The sequence below is a fragment of the Buteo buteo genome, chromosome 30 (assembly GCF_964188355.1).
Source record: "Buteo buteo chromosome 30, bButBut1.hap1.1, whole genome shotgun sequence".
NCBI classification, from domain to species: domain Eukaryota; kingdom Metazoa; phylum Chordata; class Aves; order Accipitriformes; family Accipitridae; genus Buteo; species Buteo buteo.
In genome coordinates this window covers 678,551-699,733 of record NC_134200.1, presented here as the reverse complement: position 1 = coordinate 699,733, position 21,183 = coordinate 678,551, and the positions used below count along the sequence as shown (strand labels likewise).

At 65.0% G+C, this 21,183-nt stretch overlaps 4 protein-coding genes across 4 annotated transcripts in view; 2 read left to right on the top strand and 2 right to left on the bottom strand.

Annotated features, from left to right (window-relative positions):
* The first annotated feature begins 142 nt into the window (after positions 1-142).
* Positions 143-5,757, top strand: LOC142025750 (selenide, water dikinase 2-like). Its single transcript, XM_075018426.1, has 8 exons — positions 143-412; positions 565-668; positions 1,514-1,621; positions 1,719-1,873; positions 1,966-2,056; positions 4,214-4,313; positions 4,412-4,624; positions 5,189-5,757. Exons 1-8 carry the CDS (start codon positions 166-168, stop codon positions 5,425-5,427), a joined length of 1,257 nt encoding a protein of 418 aa, XP_074874527.1. The 5' UTR covers positions 143-165; the 3' UTR covers positions 5,428-5,757.
* Positions 5,758-5,781: 24 nt separating this feature from the next.
* Positions 5,782-13,279, bottom strand: IKBKG (inhibitor of nuclear factor kappa B kinase regulatory subunit gamma). The gene is given in 13 exon segments (XM_075018481.1): positions 5,782-5,998; positions 6,079-6,143; positions 7,342-7,469; positions 7,558-7,707; positions 9,123-9,219; positions 9,297-9,437; positions 10,623-10,732; positions 10,834-10,936; positions 11,047-11,102; positions 11,168-11,308; positions 12,028-12,215; positions 12,967-12,982; positions 12,984-13,279. Coding segments are annotated over 13 exon segments (1,551 nt in total). The 5' UTR covers positions 13,206-13,279; the 3' UTR covers positions 5,782-5,864.
* Positions 13,280-13,516: 237 nt separating this feature from the next.
* On the top strand, positions 13,517-20,750 carry LOC142025751 (glucose-6-phosphate 1-dehydrogenase-like). The gene is given in 11 exon segments (XM_075018427.1): positions 13,517-13,582; positions 14,795-14,916; positions 15,917-15,954; positions 16,098-16,201; positions 18,304-18,471; positions 18,474-18,525; positions 19,632-19,787; positions 19,885-20,010; positions 20,090-20,183; positions 20,429-20,498; positions 20,501-20,750. Coding segments are annotated over 11 exon segments (1,128 nt in total). The 5' UTR covers positions 13,517-13,527; the 3' UTR covers positions 20,644-20,750.
* Positions 20,751-20,784: 34 nt separating this feature from the next.
* The window catches only part of HCFC1 (host cell factor C1), a 23,077-nt gene continuing 22,678 nt past the window's right edge, over positions 20,785-21,183 (bottom strand). Inside the window, exons 26-27 of the mRNA XM_075018480.1 lie at positions 21,015-21,085; positions 20,785-20,973 (exon numbers count right to left, since the gene is read on the bottom strand). Of these exons, the coding sequence (XP_074874581.1) occupies positions 20,785-20,973; positions 21,015-21,085 (260 nt within the window). The remainder of the gene's footprint in view (positions 20,974-21,014; positions 21,086-21,183) is intronic.

Genomic DNA, 21,183 nt, shown 5'->3' with positions numbered 1-21,183 from the left:
AATCCCCGCCCGCCTCCTCCCCTCCCCTTCCCCAGCCGACCAATCCCCTCCGGCTCCGCCTCCCCCCTCCCCTCTCCCCTCCAATAGCGATCGACCCCGCCCCTCCCGCTCCCCTCCCGCCTCCTTTAAGGGCGGTCCCGCCTCTCCGGCCGGGCTCAGACCAAGATGGCGGCGCTCACCGGTTGTCCCGCCGCTCCGGCGGCTCCCGCCGGTTACCGGCCCTTCGAACCGGCCTCGTTGGGGCTGGACCCGGGCTGGAGGCTGACGGGTTTCGGAGAACTGCGGGGCTGAGGGTGTAAAGTCCCGCAGGAGACGTTGCTCCGGCTCCTGGCGGGACTGGAAGGGCAACGACCGCCCGGAGGAGGAGGAGGAGAAGGGCAGGAACCGGAGAGCGGCGGGGCGCCGGCGCTGGGTGAGGGCGGAGGGGGGCGAAGGTCGAGGGCGGGAGAGGGGGCAAAGGCCGCGGGGAGGAGGAGGAGGAGGGAGGAGGAGGAGGAGGAGGAGGAAGGCCCCCCCCCCCCCATACTACTAACACCCGCCCCCAAAAAAAAAAAAAAAAATTAGGTATCGGGCTGGACTCGTGCGTCATCCCCCTGCGGCACGGGGGGCTCTCCCTGGTGCAGACCACCGACTTCTTCTACCCACTCGTGGAGGACCCCTACATGATGGTAATAGCCCCCCCCCCCCCAAAATCCCCCTCACACACCCCCCAGGACCCCCAAATCCCCCCCAGGGACCCCAATTTCGCCCCCTCCCGGGCTCCAATTCCTATTTGAGAAGCCCTAAATACCCCCTATAGCATATCATGGGGACCCCAAATCTCACCAGCCCCCCAATATTTTGTTCTAGAGCCCCCCAGTCTCACCCCCTGCGCCCCTAAATCTTCCCCTGAGGACCCCAAATCACCCCGGGGATCCCCCCCCCAGTCCCCTCCTGGGTCCCCCCAATCCAATCCCCAGCCCCTCACTCCCACCTTTGGACCCCAAATCCCACCTCAGGGTCCCCAAATCCCCTCTCAGGGCCCCCCATTCCCCTCCTGAACCGCAAATCACCCCCCGGGGACCCCCAAATCTTCCCCTGGGCACCTCCAATGCCATCCCCAGGCCCTTGCTCCCACCTTGGGCCCCCCATTCCCTTCCTGGACCCCCAAATCCCACCTCAGGGCCCCCCATTCCCCTCCTGGACCCTAAATCCCCTCTCAGGGACCCCCACATCCTCTCCTGGGCACCTCCAATCCCATCCCCAGGCCCTCACTCCCACCTTTGGACCCCCAAATCCTCTCCTGGGCCCCCCAAATCCTCTCCTGGGCACCCCCACTCCCCTCCTGGGTCCCCAAATCCCACCTCAGGGCTCTCTATTCCTCTCATGGACCATAAATCCCCCCCTGGGGACTCCCAAATCCTCTTCTGGGCACCTCCAATCCCATCCCCAGGCCCTCACTCCCACCTTGGGACCCCTAAATCCCCTGGTGACCCCCCCCAAAATAATTCCCCCCCCTGCCCCCCCCCCGCAGGGCCGCATCGCATGCGCCAATGTGCTGAGCGACCTGTACGCCATGGGCATCACTGAATGCGACAACATGCTGATGCTGCTCAGCGTCAGCCAGAAGATGACCGAGGAGGTGACACCGGGGCTGGGGGGGGGGGGTGACACGGGGTCAGGGGTCAGCGTGTGACACCCCCCTCTTCGTGTTTTGTGACCCCCTCCCCGCCCCCCAGGAGCGGGAGAAGATCATGCCGCTGATCGTGAAGGGTTTTCGGGACGCGGCGGAGGACGGGGGGACGTCGGTGACGGGGGGACAGACGGTGGTGAACCCCTGGGTGATCGTGGGCGGCGTGGCCACGGTCGTTTGTCAGCCTAACGAGTTCATTATGTGAGTGTGGGAGGGGAGGGGCCGCTAGGCGTGGCCCGGGGCGGGGCAGGGAACATGCTGAACCCCTTTTTGGTGTTGTCATCCCCCCCCAGGCCCGACAGCGCCGTCCCCGGGGACGTCCTGGTGCTGACCAAGCCCTTGGGGACGCAGGTGGCCGTCAGCGCGCACCAGTGGCTGGACAATGTGAGTTGGGAGGTTTGGGGGAGGGGGATTGGGGACACCCTGGTGTCCCCAAGGGGACCTAGAGCCACCCAGGGGGGGTCCTAAGCCACCCCAGATGTCCCCAGGAGGACACAGAGCCACCATGGGGGTCCTTAAACGCTCCTGATGTGCCTGAGAGCCACTGTAAGAGTCTCCAGGGCACCCTGGATGTCCCCCAGGAGACTAAGAGCCTCCCTGTGGGTTCCTTAAGCCACCTGAGGTGTCCCTAAGGGGACGCAGATCCACTGTGGGGACCCCTAAACCACCCAAATGTCCCCAAGAGCTCCCGTAAGGCACCTTAGATGTCCCCAAGAGAACCTAAAACCACCATGGGGGTCCGTAAGCCACCCCAGATGTCCCCATGAACACCTTTAAGCCACCTTAGATGTTCCCCAAAGGACCTAAAACCATTTTGGGGACTCCTAAACCACCTTAGATGTCCCTAAGAGCCACCATCAGAGTCCCTAAACCACCCTAGATGTCCCCCAAGTAGACCAAGAGCCACCCCGTGGGTTCCTTAAGCCACTCTAGATGTCCCTAAGAGGACACAAAGCCACCATGGGGGTCCCTAAACCACCCCAGATGGCCCCAAGAGCACCCCTAAATCATCTTAAATGTCCCCAAGGAGACAGAGGTCCACTGTGGGGGTCCCTAAACCACCACAAATGTCCCCAAGAGGACCTGTAAGCCACCTTAGATGTCCCCAAGAGAACACAAAGCCACCATGGGGGTCCCTAAACCACTGCAAATGTCCCCAAAAGGCTCCAAAGCCACTGTGGGGGTCCCTAAACCACCTTGAATGTCCCCAAGAGGACCTGTAAGCCACCTCAGATGTCCCCAAAAGGACCCAAACCCACCATGGGGGTCCCTAAACCCCCTCAAATGTCCCTAAGGGGACCTGTAAGCCACCCTAGATGTCCCCAAGAGAACACAAAGCTATTCTGGGGGTTCCTAAGCCACCCCAGATGTCCCCAAGAGGACCGAAGGCCACTGTGGGGGTCCCTAAGCCACCTTAGATGTCCCCAAAAGGACCCAAAGCCATTCTGGGTGTCCCTAAACCACCTCAAATGTCCCCAAGAGGACCTATAACCCACCCTAGATGTCCCCAAGAGAACACAAAGCTATTCTGGGGGTCCCTAAACCACCGCAAATGTCCCCAAAAGGACCCAAAGCCACTGCAGGGGTCCTTAAGCCACTTGAGATGTCCCCAAGGGGATGGAGATCCACCATGGGGGTCCCTAAACCACCTCAAATGTCCCTAAGGGGACCTGTAAGCCACCCTAGATGTCCTCAGGAGAACACAAAGCCATTCTGGGGGTCCCTAAACCACCTCAAATGTCCCCAAAAGGATCCAAAGCCACTGTGGGGGTCCCTAAACCACCTTGAATGTCCCCAAGAGGACCTGTAAGCCACCTTAGATGCCCCCAAGAGAACAGAAAGCCACCGTGGGGGTCCCTAAGCTACCCTAGATGTCCCCAATAGGATGCAAAGCCACCATGGGGGTCCCTAAACCCCCTCAAATGTCCCTAAGGGGACCTGTAAGCCACCCTAGATGTCCCCAAGAGAACACAAAGCTATTCTGGGGGTTCCTAAGCCACCCCAGATGTCCCCAAGAGGACCGAAGGCCACTGTGGGGGTCCCTAAGCCACCTTAGATGGCCCCAAAAGGACCCAAAGCCATTCTGGGTGTCCCTAAACCACCTCAAATGTCCCCAAGAGGACCTATAACCCACCCTAGATGTCCCCAAGAGAACACAAAGCCACCATGGAGGTCCCTAAACCACCGCAAATGTCCCCAAAAGGACTCAAAGCCACTGCAGGGGTCCTTAAGCCACTTGAGATGTCCCCGAGGTGATGGAGTTCCACCATGGGGGTACCTAAACCACCCTAGATACCCCAAAGCCACCATGGGGGGGGTCCCTAAACCACCTCAAATGTCCCCAAGAGAACACAAAGCCCTTCTGGGGGTCCCTAAACCACCTCAAATGTCCCCAAGAGGACCTGTAAGCCCTGCCAGATGTCCTTAAGATGACCCAAAGCTACTGGCGGGGGGGTCCCTAAACCACCTCAAATGTCCCCGAAAAGGACCCGAAACGACCACGGGGGGTGTCCCTAACCACGTTGTCCCTCGTCCCCGCAGCCGGAACGCTGGAACAAGATCAAGCTGGTGGTGACGCGGGAGGAGGTGGAGCTGGCCTACCAGGAGGCCATGTTCAGCATGGCCATGCTCAACCGCACCGGTACGGCGTCCGTCGCGACGGCGACGACGGAAAGGGGGGGGAAACGACGACGGGGCTGGGGGGCAGACCCGCGCGACGCCGACGTCCTCTCCCCGCAGCCGCCGGGTTGATGCGGGCTTTCGGGGCGCACGCGGCCACCGACGTGACGGGATTCGGGATCCTGGGCCACGCGCGGACCTTGGCCGGGCAGCAGCGGCAGGAGGTGGCCTTCGTCATCCACAACCTGCCCGTCATCGCCAAGATGGCCGCTGTCAGCAAAGCCTGCGGGGCTCGCTTCGGTTTGCTGCAGGGGACCGCTCCCGAGACCTCGGGTAACGAGGCGGGGGGGGGGGGCGATTAAAAGGGGGGGGACCCCAAAATTGGGTGGGGAACACCGATAATGGGTGAGGGATCTAGGTTGGGGAAGGGGAGGATGGGATGGGGGGGCTGGCGATCCTCCTCGGGGTGGGGAGGGAGGCTCAGGGGGGTGTTGTAGGTTGTTTTTTTGGGGGGGCCTGCCTTAATTTGGGGTTTGGGGGGGAGTGACGCCCCCCCAGGTGCGGGTATAGAGGGGGTGGCATCTTGTGGGGGGGAAGCGAGCCCTCGGTGTCCCCCAGTTTGGGGTAAAGGGGAGGGGGTTTCCCTTTCGGGGGGGCACCCAGCCCCCTCAGCACCCCCTAACTTAGATCTAAATGTGCCCCCCCCCCCAAAAAAAAAGCAGGGGCACCCCCTTAAAGGAGGTAAACCCCCCCCCCTTTCCCCTAAACCGCCCAGGGGACCCACAGAGAGCACAGCCTACTATTTTTTTTTTCTGGACCGGGGGAGCACTTGGTGCTGTATTTTTTTGGGGGGGGGGGTGTCCCCTGACTTGTGCGCCCCCCCACACACACACACAGGGGGGCTGCTGATCTGCCTGCCGCGGGAGCAGGCGGCCAGATTCTGCGCGGAGCTGAAAGCCCCCGGCCGGGGGGAGGGACACCAGGCCTGGATCATCGGCATCGTGGAGAAGGGACCCCGCGGCGCTCGCGTCATCGACAAACCCCGATTGATCGAGGTCACCCCCCGGGGGGCTCCGGCCCCCCCCGATAGTCCCGGTACCCCCCCGGGGGACGCTACCCAACTCCGGCCCTTTTAAAAAAAAAAAAGAATTGGGGGGGGTGGGGGGGTGCACGGGGGACACGGTCCGTACCCCGACTTTGCCTGGAGGAGCAGCAGGCAAAGACACCCCCCCCCCCCCCAAACCGCAACTCGCCTCCCCCAAAAATCGCCCCCCCCAAAACGTGACGCCCCTCCCCAAAAGCCCGGCGTGGGGTGGGGAGGGGCTGAGGATCCACACACCCCCCCCTCGATAAAAGAGGGGTGGGGGGACTTGGGGAGCGCTTGATTTTTGGGTGAGAGGGCGGGAGCCCCCCCCCTCAAAAAAAAAATGGGGCAATAAAGAGCCATCTGGATGATTTTTTTTTCCCCCGGGGGCCCACGGGGTTTTAATGTGATGTGGAAATTCCCCCCCCCCAGAGTTTAGGGGTGCCCCCTCGGGGTGTTGGGGGGGGGGTTTTTTGGGGTTCCCCCCCCTCACTTGATGCAGTCCATGACGTGGATCTGGAGGGTGTCCATGTCGGGGGCTTTGTACTGGCACTTGGGGCAGCACAGGTCGGGTTGTTCCTCGGGGGGGGCACGCAGGGGGGCGGGCAGCCCCCCAAAACCTGCTGGGGGGGGGGGGGACACACCATCACCCCCTGCTCTCCCCAGGGGAGTTTCAGGGGTTCCCCCCATCCCCAATACTCACCGCCCCCCCCCGCCGTGGGGGGCCGCAGCTCCGAGTGACGGTTCCTCATCTCCTCCATGCGGATTCTGCGGGGGGTAGGGATGGAAATTTGGGGTGCAGGTCAGTCTGGGCTGGGGGGGCAGGGGGATTGGGGGGGGTACAAGGTGTGTTGTAGGGTCAGGTGGAAGGTTTTAGGTTCAGTTGAAGGGGTTTGGGTTCAGCTGGAGGGGTTTTAGGTTCAGTTTGGAGGGGTTTTAGGTTCAGTTTGGAGGGTTTTACGTTCAGTTTGGGGGTTTTAGGTTCAGTTTGGAGAAGTTGAGATTCAGTTGGAGACGTTTTGGTTCAGGTTGGAGGGTTTTAGGTTCAGTTTGGAGAAGTTGAGATTCAGTTGGAGGGTTTTAGGTTCAGTTAGAAGGTTTTAGGTTCAGTTCGAGGAGTTTAAGTTCAGCCAGAGAGTTTTGGGTTCAGTTGGAAGGGTTTAGGTTCAAGTTGGAGGAGTTTAGATTCAGCTGGAGGGTTCTGGGTTCAGGTTGGAGGGATTGAGGTTCAAGTTGGAGGAGTTTAGGTTCAGCTGAAGAGTTTTTAAGTTGAGTTTGGAGAGTTTTAGGTTGAGTTTGGAGGGGTTTTAGGTTCAGTTTGGGGGTTTTAGGTTCAGTTTGGAGAAGTTGAGATTCAGTTGGAGACGTTTTGGTTCAGGTTGGAGGGTTTTAGGTTCAGTTTGGAGAAGCTGAGATTCAGTTGGAGGGTTTTAGGTTCAGTTGGAAGAGTTTAGGTTCAAGTTGGAGCAGTTTTAGATTGAGTTTGGAGAGTTTTAGGTTCAGTTAGAAGGTTTTAGGTTCAGTTGGAGGAGTTTAAGTTCAGCCGGAGAGTTTTGGCTTCAGTTGGAAGGGTTTAGGTTCAAGTTGGAGGAGTTTAGATTCAGCTGGAGAGATTTAGGTTCAGGTTGGAGGGTTCTGGGTTCAGGTTGGAGGGGTTTAAGTTCAGCTGGAGAGTTTTAGATTCAGTTGGAGGAGTTTAGGTTCAGCTGAAGAGTTTCTAAGTTGAGTTTGGAGAGTTTTAGGTTGAGTTTGGAGAGTTTTAGGTTGAGTTTGGAGAGTTTTAGGTTGAGTTTGGAGAGTTTTAGGTTGAGTTTGGAGAGTTTTAGGTTGAGTTTGGAAGAGTTCAGGTTCAGTTTGGAAGAGTTCAGGTGGGGCTGAGGAAAGGGGGGGGGGTGGACACAGTGCCACCCAGAGATTTTGGGGTTGCTGGGGGGGGTGTGTGTTAGATTTTGGGGTCCCCCCTGACCTGGCGGCCCCCTCGGCGTCCACCCGCAGCTGGAGCTGAGCCAGGGCCTCCTGCAGCGCCTCGCGCTGAGCGTGCAGCTCCTCCCGCGCCGCCCGCTCCGCCTCAAAATCCGCCTTGTAGATATCGGCCTGGGGAAGGGGGGGGGCAAGGAATTATCAGCAAGGGCCACCCCCTGCGTCCCCAAATGTCCCTTGTGTGTCCCCCCCCCCGCCTGACCTGGGCTTGAAGGACGGGGATGGTCTCGAGGGTGGCTCGGTGCTGCTCGGCCTCGGCCTTGAGCTTGTCGATGAGCTCCTGCTTGGCCGCCAGCGCCTCCTCCGCCTGCTGCAGCTGCGCCCGCGCCTCCCCCAGCTGCCGCCACGTCCCCTGTCGCGGTGACACCGGGGGGGGACGTCGCGGCAGCGGGAGGGGCGATGCCCCCCCCCCCCCCCAATACCTCCATAGGGGTCCCAAAAGGAGAGGGAGGAGGGAAGGGACCCCAGGGGATGGGGCTGGGAGCCGTCCCCGTGTCCCCAAGGGTCACCCTGGTGTCCCCAGGGGGTTAAAACGGCGTGAGGGGCCACTTCTGTGTCCTCAAAAGTCACCCCGGTGTCCCCAAGGGGTATGAGATGGGATGAGGAGGTGTCTCGGGGTCCCCGAAAGTCACCCCAGCGGGTAAAACGGCATGAGGGGCCAGCTCGGTGTCCCCAAGGGGGGTGAAATGGGGTGAGAAGCTGTCTTGGGGTCCCCAAAAATCACCCCAGTGTCCCCAAGGGGGTGCAGTGCGGTGAGGGGCTGTCCCCAGGGGGTTAAAACGGCGTGAGGGGCCACTTCTGTTGTCCCCAAAGGTCGCCCCGGTGTCCCCAGGGGTCTGAGATGGGATGAGGAGGTGTCTCGGGGTCCCCAAAAGTCACCCTGGTGTCACCCTGGTGTCCCCCAAGGGGGTGAAATGGGGTGAGGAGCTGCTCAGGGTCCCCAAAAGTCACCCTGGTGTCCCCAAAGGGGGTGAAATGGGGCAAGGGACTGTCCCCGTAACCCCAAGGGTCACCCCAATATTCCCGAGGCAGTAAAACAGGACAAGGGGCACCCCAGTGTCCCCTAAAGGGGGTAAAATGGGGTGATGAGCCATCTCAGGGTCCCCAAAAGTCACCTTGGTGTCCCCCAAGGGGGTGAAATGGGGCGAGGGACCGTCCCCATATCCCCAAGGGTCACCCTAATATTCCTGAGGGAGTAAAACAGGGCCAGGAGCCACCTCAGTGTCCCCAAGGGTCACCCCGGTGTCCCCAAAGGGGGTGAAATGGGGTGAGGAGCCATCTCGGGGTCCTCAAAAGTCACCCCGGTGTCCCCCATGGGGGTGAAATGTGGCGAGAGACCGTACCCGTATCCCTAAGGGTCACCCCAAATATTCCCAAGGGAGTAAGATGAGGCAAGGGGCACCCCAGTGTCCCCAAAAGGGGTAAAATGGGGTGAGGAACTGTCTCGGGGTCCCCAAATTCACCCCAGTGTCCCCTAAAGGGGGTAAAATGGGGTGAGGAGCCGTCTCAGGGTCCCCAAAAGTCACCTTGGTGTCCCCCAAGGGGGTGAAATGGGGCGAGGGACCATCCCCCTATCCCCAAGGGTCACCCCAATATTCCCGAAGGAGTAAAACGGGGCCAGGAGCCACCTCAGCGTCCCCAAAGGAGGTAAAACGGGGCGAGGGGCCACCCCGCTGCCCCCAAGGGTGTAAACCACGACCCTAAACAAGCTCAGGACCCCCCTTAGGGGAACAAAGACCCCCCCCCCAAAAAAAAAAACACCCAAACCTGGCTGCGTTTGTCCCCTTCCAAGCTGGCCTTGATGTGAGCGTCGTACTCCTGGAAGAGGTGGTGGTACGCCACCTGCAGCTGCACCAGTTTACGCCTGGGGACATGGGGGGGGGGATAACGATTAGAGGGGGGGTCCCCAGGCTTTTGTCCCCCCCCCGAAGCGTCACTCACTTCTCCTCGGTGGCCCCTTGCCGTTCCACGCGCAGGGCGGCCTCCAGGTTCTGCACCTGCAGCCGCAGCTGGTCCAGCTGCAACGCGTGGCCCCCCGCCGCCTCCTCCAGCGCCCGGCACCGCTCCCCCGCCGCCTGCGCCCTGCGGCACAACACACCCCCCCCCAAAAAAATAAAAAAACCCCCGCGTCACCCCCGCGACACCCTCCCTCCGCTCCGTAACGGGGACGGGGGGAGAAATCGGGGGGGGGACGGGGACGCGGGGGGCCCTGCGCCCCCTGACTTTGGGGAAAATTCTCCTCCTCGGGGACAATCCCCCCGACGTTGGGGACAATCCTCCCCCCCTTGGGGACAATCCCCTCAACTTTGGGGACAATCCCCCCGACTTTGGGGAAAATTCTCCTCCTCGGGGACAATCCCCCCGACGTTGGGGACAATCCCCCCAACTTTGGGGACAATCCTACCCCCCTTGTGGACAATTCCCCCCCACTCTGGGGACAATCCTCCCCTCCTTGGGGACAATCCTCCTGACTTTGGGGACTAATCCCCCCTGACTTTGGGACTAATCCCCCCCCTAACTTTGGGGACAATCCTCCCCACTTTAGGGACAATCCCCCCCAGTTTAGGAACAATCCCCCCCCACCTTGAGGACAATTCTCCACCATTTTGGGGACAAACCCTCCCACTTTGGGGAGAATTCTCCCCCCCGACTTTGGGGACAATCCCCCCGACTTTGGGGACAATTCTCCCCCCGACTTTGGGGACAATCCTCCCCCCCTTGTGGACAATCCCCCCCACTCTGGGGACAATCCTCCCCCCCTTGGGGACAATCCCCTCAACTTTGGGGACAATCCTCCTGACTTTGGGGACAATCCTCCTGACTTTGGGGACAAATCCCCCCCTAACTTTGGGGACAATCCTCCCCACTTTAGGGACAATCCCCGCAGTTTAGGAACAATCCCCCCTGACTTTGGGGACAATCCCCCCAGTTTAGGAACAATCCCCCCCCCACCTTGGGGAGAATTCTCCCCCCGACTTTGGGGACAATCCCCCCAGTTTAGGAACAATCCCCCCACCTTGGGGACAATCCTCCCCACTTTGGGGACAAATCCCCCCCACTTTGGGGAGAATTCTCCCCCTGACTTTGGGGACAATCCCCCCCCAAGGGACAATCCTCCCCCTTGAGGACAATCCCCTCGACTTTGGGGACAATCCCCCCAGTTTAGGAACAATCCCCCCCACTTTGGGGACAAATCCCCCCCCCCGCTTTTGGGGACAATCCCCCCCACTTTTGGGGACAATCCCCCCCACTTTTGGGGACAAAAACCTCATTTCCAGCTCGTCCCGCTCCCGCCGGCTGCTCTCCAGCCGGCTCTGGCTCTCCCGCAGTTCCCCCAGCAGCGACGTCACCTGCGCCTTCACCGACGCTTTGTCCTGCTGTTTGGGGACGCCGAGCTGCGTCACGACCCCCCCCCCAAAAATAAAACACCCCCAAAACCCCCAAAACAAGCCGCTCCCCCCAAAATTATCGCCCTCACCTCCAGCTGCCGCCGCAGCGCCTGCAGCTGCAGCTCGGCCTGCCGCGCCGCCTCCTGCGCCCGCTCCTCCGCCGCGGCCCCCGCTTCCCGTGCCGCCGCCAACCTGAGGGACACCCCCAACCAAAAAAAAAAAAAGGGTGGGGGGTCCCCAAAGTGTCCCCCAACCCTTCCTGACCCCCCCCCCCCAAAAAAAAAACAAAAACCTCAACTCACTCGGTCTCTGCTGCGGCCAGCCGCTGTCTCAGCTGCTCCGTGGGGCTGCTGGGGAGAGGGGAAATGTTCGGGGGGGGTTGGGGACATCGTGGGGGTCCCTAAAAGTTTTGGGGGGGCTCACCTGGGGTCTGGGGGGACGCGGGGTCCCCCCGGGGTGCCTCGGGGTCCCGGGACCGTCCTCGTCCTGGCTGCAGGGGGGGGACAGGGAAGCGGGGGGGTCCTCCGGGAGCGTCGCTGCCTCCTCCTGCGGCCCCTTGGGGGACTGGGGGGGGGGGACAGGGGGACATTAATGGGGGGGGGGGGGACATTGGGGGGGTGGAAGGGACTGGGGGGGACACTGGGGTGGTATAGGGGGCTTGGGGGGGCACAAGGGGGGATGTGGGGGGACTGGGGGGGGTGGGAAGGGGCTGAGGGGGACATGGGGGGGTGGAAGGGACTTGGGGGGACCTGGGGGGACGTGGGGACATGGGGGGATGGGAAGGGGCTGGGGGGGACGCGGGGGGTGGAAGGGACTTGGGGGGGGGCACGGGGGGACATGGGGAAATGGAGACGACACTGGGGGGGAAGGGACTTGGGGGGGAAGGGACTTGGGGGGCACAGGGGGGGATATGGGACACTGGGGGGGTGGGAAGGGACTTGGGGGGAGCACGGGGGGACACGGGGGGGGATGTGGGGGGACATGGGGGGGGACAGGGGGATGGGAAGAGGCTGGGGGGGACATGGGGGTGGTGGAAGGGACTTGGGGGGGGACGGGGGGGACACTGGGGGGTGGGAAGGGGCTGGGGGGGGAACCAGGGGGGCTGGAAGGGATTTGGGGGGACATGGAGGGGACACAGGGGGGGTGGGAAGGGGCTGGGGGGACACGGGGGGATGGAAGGGACTTGGGGGATATGGGGACACTGGGGGGGGGACACGGATACAAAGGGGGAGAAGGGGCTGAGGGGGATGTAAGGGGGACACGGGCGGGGTGGGGGCGCGTACCGCGGGGGGGTGCAGGTGGCGGAGGCGTCGGGCGGCCTCGTCGCGCTCGGCCCGCAGCCGCTCCACCAGGGCGCGGGCCTGCCCCGCCCGCCCCCGCAGCAGCTCCCGCTCCCCCCGGCGCAGCGCCTGCAGCCGCCGCAGCTCCTCGCAGCGCCCGCGCAGCGCCTCGCTGCTGCGCCGCAGCGCCTCTGGGGGGGGGGGGACACACAGACGGGGGCGGGGGGGTCGGCCTACGGCACACGCAAACCCCGGTGTGCCCCAGATGCCCCGGTGCCCCCAGTGTGCTCCCCAGTTCACCCCAGCGCTCCCAGCGCTCCCCATCACGCTCCCCAGTGCCCCCCAGTTCACCCCAGTGCCCCCCATCACGCTCTGCAGTCACCCCCAGTTCACCCCAGTGCCCCCCATCATGCTCCCCAGTGCCCCCCAGTTCACCCAGTGCCCCCAGCGCTCCCCAGTCACTCCCACCATCTCCCAGCCCCCCACTTCCCTCCCAGTGCCTCCCAGTAACCCCCTACTCCCCCCCCACCACCTCCCAGTCCCCCCCCAGCATCTCCCAGTCCCCCCATTCCCTGCCAGTGCCTACTAGTACCCCCTACTACTCCCTCCCAGTCCCCCCACTTCCCTCCCAGCATCTCCAGTCCCCCAAAGTTCCCTCCCAGTGCCCCCCCAATGCCTCCCAGCCCCCCCCGTTCCCTCCCAGTAAACCCTACTACCCTCTCCCAGTTCCCCCCAGTCCCCCCAGTTCCGCCTTGATGCCTCCCAGTCCCCTCCCAGCCCCCCCAATAACTCCTACTGCCTCATCTCAGTCCTCTCCCAGCGCCCCCAGTGCCCCCCAGTCCCCTCCCAGCGCCCCCAGTGCCCCCAGTCCTCTCCCAGCGCCCCCCAAGTCCCCTCCCGGCGCCCCCCAGTCCCCTCCCGGCGCCCCCCCCAGCCGCTCACCCTTCAGCTCCCGGTTTCTCAGCCAGCAGCCTCTGCAGCCCCTCGGGACTCCCCAGCTCCAGCAGGACCCTCCCGCCCCCCGCTGCTGCCGCCGCTGCCGCCGCCGCCGCCTCCTCCCCGGGCCGTTCCTCCGTCCGCTCCGTTCCCGGCACCCGGCCCGGCCCGGCACCCGGCCCGGCCCCACCGCCTCCCCCGGGCTGCACCATCTCCGCCGGTCGCCGCCACCGGCCGCCGCTCATCGACCGCGGGGCCCGGGGAGCTGCGAGGGGCCGCGGCCGCCGCCGCCTCCTCCTCCTCCGTCTCCTCCGCCGCTCTCCAGCTCCTTCCGGCTTCCGCCGGAAGCGGAGCTGACGCCACCACGCTTCACGCCAGGGGGCGGAGCGAGCGACCGAGGGCGAGACCTCGCCCCGCCCATCGCCCCTTCCTATTGGTTACGCCCCCTCCGCCCAACTCTTAAGGCAGCGCTTTCCTCCTCTCCTATTGGCCGGCTGCGGCTGGAGGCCCGGGCGGTGATTGGTCAGCGCCGTCGGGGGAGCGGGGGCGTGGCCGGGCGCGAGGGAAATGGGGAGCCGCGCGAGCGTGAGGGGGGCGGCGGTTCCGCGGCCGGAGCGGGAAGGTGAGGGGGGGGGGGGAAATGGGGGGGAAATAGGGGGGAAATGAGGAGGAAATGGGGAGGAAATGGGGAGGGAGACCCGGGGGGGTGTAGGACTGCGGGGGGGGGGGTTGGGGGGGCGGGAGGGGGAAATTTGGGGGTTGGGGGGGGATTTGGGGGGTGATGGGGGTCCTGGGGGGAAATTGGGGGTCCTGGGGGGGGGTTGGGGGGCTGGGGGGGATATGGGGGGTCCTGGGGGGGTTATTGGGGAGCTGGGGGGATTTAGGGGGTAATGGGGGGTCCTGGGGGGGCAATTGGTGGTCCTGGGGGGGCAATTGGGGGTCCTGGGGGGGTATTGGGGGGCTGGGGGGGATTTGGGGGTTCTGGGGGGGAATTGAGGCCCGAGAGAGGAGATGGGGGCTGTTGGGGGGGCTACTGGGGGGCTGGGGGGGGAATTGGGGGCGTAGGGGGGGATTTGGGGGTCCGGGGGGGGGGATTGGGGCCCGAGAGGGGAGATCGGGGAAGTTGAGGGGGGCTGGGGGGGACTTAGGGGGCTGGGGGGGCAATTGGGGGTCCTGGGGGGGCTCTTGGGGGGCTGGAGGGGGAGCAAGGGGCAGTTGAGGGGTAGGGGGGGAGTTAAAAGGGGGCTGGGGGGGCAATAAGGGGCTGGGGGGGCAAAGGGGAGGGAGGGGGCGGGGCAGGGGGCGGGGGGAAGGTCCTGCCCCCCAACTCCCAGTCCAGCCCCCCAGCTCCCAGTCCTGCCCCCCAGCTCCCAGTTCCTGCCCCCCAGCTCCCAGTTCCTGCCCCCAAACTCCCTAAACCTGCCCCCAAATTCCCAGTTCCTGCCCCCAAACTCCCTAAACCTGCCCCCCAGCTCCCAGTTCCTGCCCCCCAGCTCCCTAAACCTGCCCCCCAGCTCCCTAAACCTGCCCCCCAACTCCCAGTTCCTGCCCCCAAACTCCCCAAACCTGCCCCCAAATTCCCAGTTCCTGCCCCCAAACTCCCTAAACCTGCCCCCCAGCTCCCAGTTCCTGCCCCCAAACTCCCCAAACCTGCCCCCAAATTCCCAGTTCCTGCCCCCCAGCTCCCTAAACCTGCCCCCCAACTCCCAGTCCTGCCCCCAATTCCCAGTTCCTGCCCCCAAACTCCCTAAACCTGCCCCCCAGCTCCCTAAACCTGCCCCCCGACTCCCCAGTCCTGCCCCCCGACTCCCCGATCCTGCCCCGTGCCCCCCAGGCGCGATGGCGGGGCAGGAGCTGAGCCGGTCGGAGGTGTGCGGGATGCTGCGGCAGGAGCTGAGCCGGGACGAGGCCTTCCTCCAGGCCAGCCCCACGTCTTCATCATCCTCGGGGGCCTCCGTGAGTCGGGGGGGGGGGGATTGGGGGGCTGGGGGGGGGAATTGGGGGGCTGGGAGGGGAAATGGGGGGCTGGAGGGGGAAACTGGGGGCTGGAGGGGGAAACTGGGGGCTGGGGGGGAAATTGGGGGGCTGGGAGGGGAAATGGGGGGCTGGAAGGGGAAACTGGGGGGCTGGGAGGGGAAAAAGTTGGGGTTGGGGGAAATTGGGGGGCTGGGAGGGGAAATTGGGGGGCTGGAGGGGGAAATTGGGGGGCTGGGAGGGGAAAAAGTGGGGTTGGGGGGAAATTGGGGGACTGGAGGAGGAAATTGGGGGGCTGGGGGGGAATTGGGGGGCTGGAAGGGGAAATGAAGTGGTTGGGGGAGAAATTGGGGGGCTGGGAGGGGAAACTGGGGGGCTGGAGGAGGAAATGAAGTGGTTGGGGGGGAAGCTGGGGGGCTGGAAGGGGAAGCTGGGGGGCTGGAGGGGGAAATGGGGAGTTGGGGGGGAAATTGGGGGGCTGGAGGGGAAATGAAGTGGTTTGGGGGGGGCTGGAAGGAACTTTGGGGGGGAGGAGAAGAAGATGGGGTGCCCGCCCCTCCCCCGCCGCCGGGGTTCCCCTGCGGGGTGGGGGTGGGGCCGGGGGGGGGAGGGGGGAGCAGCAGGGTGTCTGCACCCCCGCCCCCCCCAAAACCCCAACTTCCCCCTTTTGCCCCCCCCCCCCCCAACATGGGGCCGGCCCCGCCCGGACACCCGAGTCCCCTCCCCCGCTTCATTACTCACCCCCCCCTTAATTACCCCCCCCCTTGTGTAATAACCCCACGGGGCGGGGACGTGGCGCCTCGTTCCCCCCCCCGCCCCCCCTTTCTCCTTGACTCAGCGCATTCCTGGGCCTTCGTTAATCCTGGGGCTAACGAGGGGCGGGGCGGCCATCGCTGCGGCGAGCTGTGCCCGGCCTCAGCCCCAAATCTTTTCTTTTTTTTTAATTATTTTTGCTTCCCCCCCCCCCCCCTGTTTCTCCCAGGGCGATTTAGCCAAGAAGAAGATTTACCCCACCGTCTGGTACGTGGCCCCCCCCCCTTTTTTTTTCCCTTCTCCCCTCCCCAGCCCCACGGCGGGGGGGTTGGGGACGATGCCGATGGTTCCCCCGTGTCCCCCCCCCCCAATTTGGGGACGATGACGGTGACGTTCCCCCCCCCCCCCAGGTGGCTTTTTCGGGACGGGCTGCTCCCCGACGACACCCACGTGGTGGGCTTCGCCCGCACCCCCCTGACGGTGGAGCAGATCCGCCAGCAGACCCTGCCCTATACCTCAAGGTCTTTGTCCCCAAAACGTCCCCTCCCTGGGGGGGGGGCGATCCCCTCAGCACCCCCCCGCCCCATGTCCTTGCCTGGTGTCCCCCCCCCCGAGTCCCTGCACCATTTCTGGGGGTCCCCCCCTCATATCTCCCCCGCTCCAGCCCCTGGGTGTCCCCAAATCCCCTGGGTGTCCCCCCATGTCCTCATGTCCCCCCCCACGTCCCCACATCCCCCCCCACATCCCCCAGGTGTCCCCCCCCAAATCCCTGGGTGTCCCCCCATGTCCTCATGTCCCCCCCCACGTCCCCCACATCCCCCCCCACATCCCCCAGGTGTCCCCCCCCAAATCCCCTGGGTGTCCCCCCATGTCCCCCCCCCCAACCCCTGGGTGTCCCCAGGACCCTGCCCCAAGTCCCCCCCCCCATGTCCCCTGGGTGTCCCCCCCATCCCCTGGGTGTCCCCCATGTCCTCACATCCCCCCCTCCCATCCCCCAGGTGTCCCCCCCCCAGCCCCTGGGTGTCCCCAAATCCCCGGGTGTCCCCCCCATGTCCCCAAGTGTCCCCCCCCATGTCCTCACACCCCCTCATGTCCCCCCCCAAATCCCCTGGGTGTCCCTAAATCCCCAGGTGTCCCCTCAAATCCCCTGGGTGTCCCCCCCCCATCCCCTGGGTGTCCCCCCCATGTCCCTAGGTGTCCCCCCCCATGTCCTCACACAGCCCCCCCCATCCCCCCATGTCCCCCCCAGCCCCTGGGTGTCCCCAAATCCCCTGGATGTCCCCCCATGCCCTCACATCCCCCCCCCCCCACATCCTCTGGGTGTCCCCAAAATCCCCTGGGTGTCCCCCCCCCGTGTCCCCAGGTGTCCCCTGCCATGTCCTCACACCTCCCCCATGTCCCCCCCCATCCCCTGGGTGTCCCCCCCATGTCCCCAGGTGTCCCCCCCCCAAATCCCCTGGGTGTCCCTAAATCCCCAGGTGTCCCCTCAAATCCCCTGGGTGTCCCCCCCATGTCCCCCAGGTGTCCCACCCCCAAATCCCCTGAGTGTCCCCAAATCCCCGGGTGTCCCCCCCATATCCTCACCCCCCCCCACACATCCCCCCAGCCCCTGGGTGTCCCCAAATCCCCTGGGTGTCGTCCCCCCCCCCCCAAATCCCCTGGGTGTCCCCAAATCCCCCGGGCGTCCCCCCATGTCCCCCAGGTGTCCCCCCCCCCAAATCCCCTGAGTGTCCCCAAATCCCCTGGGCATCCCCTCCATGTCCCCAAGTGTCCCCCCCCATGTCCTCACACCCCTCCATGTCCCCCCCCCAAATCCCCCAGGTGTCCCCCCCCCATGTCCTCACACCCCCCCCCACACATCCCCCCATGTCCCCCCCCCCGTCCCCTGGGTGTCCCCAAATCCCCCGGGTGTCCCCCCCATGTCCCCAAGTGTCCCCCCCCCAAATCCCCCGGGTGTCCCCCCCCATGTCCCCAAGTGTCCCCCCCCCAAATCCCCCCGGGTGTCCCCCCCAAATCCCCCGGGTGTCCCCCCCATGTCCCCAAGTGTCCCCCCCCCCAAATCCCCCGGGTGTCCCCCCCAAATCCCCCAGGTGTCCCCCCCCATATCCTCACCCCCCACACACATCCCCCCTGTCCCCCCCAGCCCCTGGGTGTCCCCAAATCCCCTGGGTGTCCCCCCCCCCCCAAATCCCCTGAGTGTCCCCAAATCCCCCGGGTGTCCCCCCATGTCCCCAAGTGTCCCCCCCCCAAATCCCCGGGTGTCCCCCCCCATATCCTCACCCCCCACACACATCCCCCCCTGTCCCCCCCCAGCCCCTGGGTGTCCCCAAATCCCCTGGGTGTCCCCCCCCCCCCAAATCCCCTGAGTGTCCCCAAATCCCCCAGACGTCCCCCCCATGTCCCCAAGTGTCCCCCCCCATATCCTCACCCCCCCCACACATCCCCCCCTGTCCTCCCCCCAGCCCCTGGGTGTCCCCAAATCCCCTGGGTGTCCCCCCCCCCCCAAATCCCCTGAGTGTCCCCAAATCCCCCGGGCGTCCCCGCCATGTCCCCAAATGTCCCCCCCCGTGTCCTCACACCCCCCCCCCCTCACCCCAACGCGTCCCCCCCCCTCTCCGCAGGCGTCCCCCGAGGAGTCGGAGCGCCTGGCCGCCTTCTTCTCCCGGCAGAGCTACGTGCGGGGGCAGTACGGCGAGGAGGGGGCTTTCCGCCAGCTGGACGCCCACCTGCGGGGGCTGCCGGGGGGGGCGCGCGCCAACCGCCTCTTCTACCTGGCGCTGCCCCCAGCGTCTACGCCCCCGTCACCCGCCACATCCGACAGGCCTGCATGGGCGGCGGGTGAGGGGGGGGGGACAAGTGGGAGACCCCCACGTCGCCCGTGGCGGGGGGGGGGGGTGTGGGAGAGCCTGGGGATGGGGGGGGGGGGACCCCAGGGACATGGGGGGGGGCACAGGGGGACCCTGGGGGTGGGGGAGAGGGGATGCTGGGGGGGGGACGGGACCCCAGGGACATTGGGGGGGGGACACTGGGGACAGGAGACCCCAGGGATGGGGGAGAGGGGCTTCGGGGGGGGACCCCAGGAATGTGGGGTGGGGGGCACAGGGTGGGGGGAGACCCTGGGGATGGGGGACAGAGGGTGGGGGGGACCCCAGGGACATGGGGGGGGGCACAGGGGGACCCTGGGGGTGGGGGAGAGGGGATGCTGGGGGGAGGACGGGACCCCAGGGACATTGGGGGGGGGACACTGGGGACAGGAGACCCCAGGGATGGGGGACAGGGGCTTCGGGGGGGGACCCCAGGAATGTGGGGTGGGGGGCACAGGGTGGGGGGAGACTCTGGGGATGGGGGACAGGGGTTTGGGGGGACCCCAGGGACATGGGGGGGGACACTGGGGACCCCAGGGACTTGAGGGGGGGGACACTGGGGGACACTGGGGATGGGGGAGAGGGGATGCTGGGGGGAGGACGGCACCCCAGGGACATTGGGGGGGGGGCACACTGGGGACAGGAGACCCCTGGGATGGGGGAGAGGGGACACTGGGGGGGGACACAGGACCCCAGGGATGGGGGGCAGGGAGTGGGGGGGACCCCAGGAATGTGGGGTGGGGGGCACAGGGTGGGGGGAGACCCTGGGGATGGGGGACAGAGGGTGGGGGGGACCCCAGGGACATGGGGGGGGGGACACAGGGGGACCCTGGGGATGAGGGACATGGCGGGGGGGGACCCCAGACTCAAGGGCCAGGAGACACCGAGGGGGGGGGGGGGACGACACAGCCCCCACCTGGTGCCCCCCAGGACCACCCTGAGCCCCCGAGGGTCCCCATCCTGCAGGGACCAGCCTCTCCCCGCCGCCCCCCCCCCGTTGGTTGGGGGACGCAAATTGGGGGGGATGGAGATGGGGGGGGGGTCTCATTGTCCCCATCTGTGTGTGTGTCCCCCCCCCAGGTGGAACCGGGTGATCGTGGAGAAGCCGTTCGGCCGCGACCTGGCCAGCTCCGACGCCCTCTCCCACCACCTCGGGGGGCTTTTCCGCGAGGATCAGATCTACCGCATCGACCACTACCTGGGCAAGGAGATGGTCCAGAACCTCATGGTCCTCAGGTCGGGGGGGGGACAACGACACGGGGGGGGGACACACACACACAGAGGGGGTCCGTAGCCCACCCCCGACCTCGTATCCCACCCCCCCCACGAGCAGATTCGGGAACCGGATCTTCGGTCCCATCTGGAACCGGGACAACGTGGCGTGCGTGGTGCTGACCTTCAAGGAGCCCTTCGGCACCGAGGGGCGCGGCGGTTACTTCGACGATTTCGGCATCATCCGGTGAGGTTCGGGGGTGTGGTTTTTTTTTTGGGGGGGGGGGGGAACGTCCCCGTTCCCACCGCCCGGCTCTGCTCCTCAGGGACGTGATGCAGAACCACCTCCTGCAGATGCTCTGCTTGGTGGCCATGGAGAAACCGGCTTCCACCGACCCCGATGACGTGCGGGACGAGAAGGTGCTGGGGGGGGGGGGCAACACACGACGGTCCTTGGCCCCCACCGTGTCCCCCCCCCCCTTCCCCACCACCCCTCGGGTCACAGCTGGGGGGGCAGGAGACACCTCGCGCCGTCTTTTTGCGTCCCACCGCCACGTTCTTGATGGTGGTTTCCTCGTAATTACGTGTATCCCCCCCGTAATTACGTGTCCCCCCCGTAGTTACGTGTTCCCCCCCCGTAATGACGTGTCGTCGTCCCCCCGCAGGTGAAGGTGCTGAAGTGCATCAGCCCGGTGGAGCTGGACGACGTCGTCCTGGGCCAATACGTCGGCAACCCGAGGGTCCCCCCGAAGCCCAAAAAGGCTACTTGGACGACGCCACCGTCCCGCCGGGGTCCACCACCGCCACCTTCGCCACCGCCGTCCTGCGGGTGGCCAACGAGCGGTGGGACGGTGAGCGCCGGCGGGGCGGGGCGCGGTGACGGTCGTGGCCGTGACGATGATCGTGATGGTAACGACGACCGCGACCGTGACGATGAGCACGGTCATGGCAATGAGCACGATGGTGATGGTGACCATGATCACGATCACGGGCATGACGATGAGAACGGCCATGGAAATGGTCACAAATGATGACCACGATCATGGCCATGACGATGACCATGGCCATGAGAATGGCCACGATGATGACGATGACCATGACCAGGATCATGGCCATGACCACGACCGTGATCATGACGATAACCACGACCATAACGACGACCACGATGATAACAATGATCGTGGTCATGACGATGATCACGACAATGACCCTAAAAATGACGATGATTATGGTCATGACAACGACCAAGACGATGGCCGTGTCTATGAACATGACAATGACAATGATCATGGTCATGACAACGACCAAGACGATGATCATGTCTATGAACATGACAATGACAATGATCATGGTCGTGATAACGACCATGACGCTGATCACGGTCACGATGGTGACCGTGACCGTGGTCGTGACAATGACC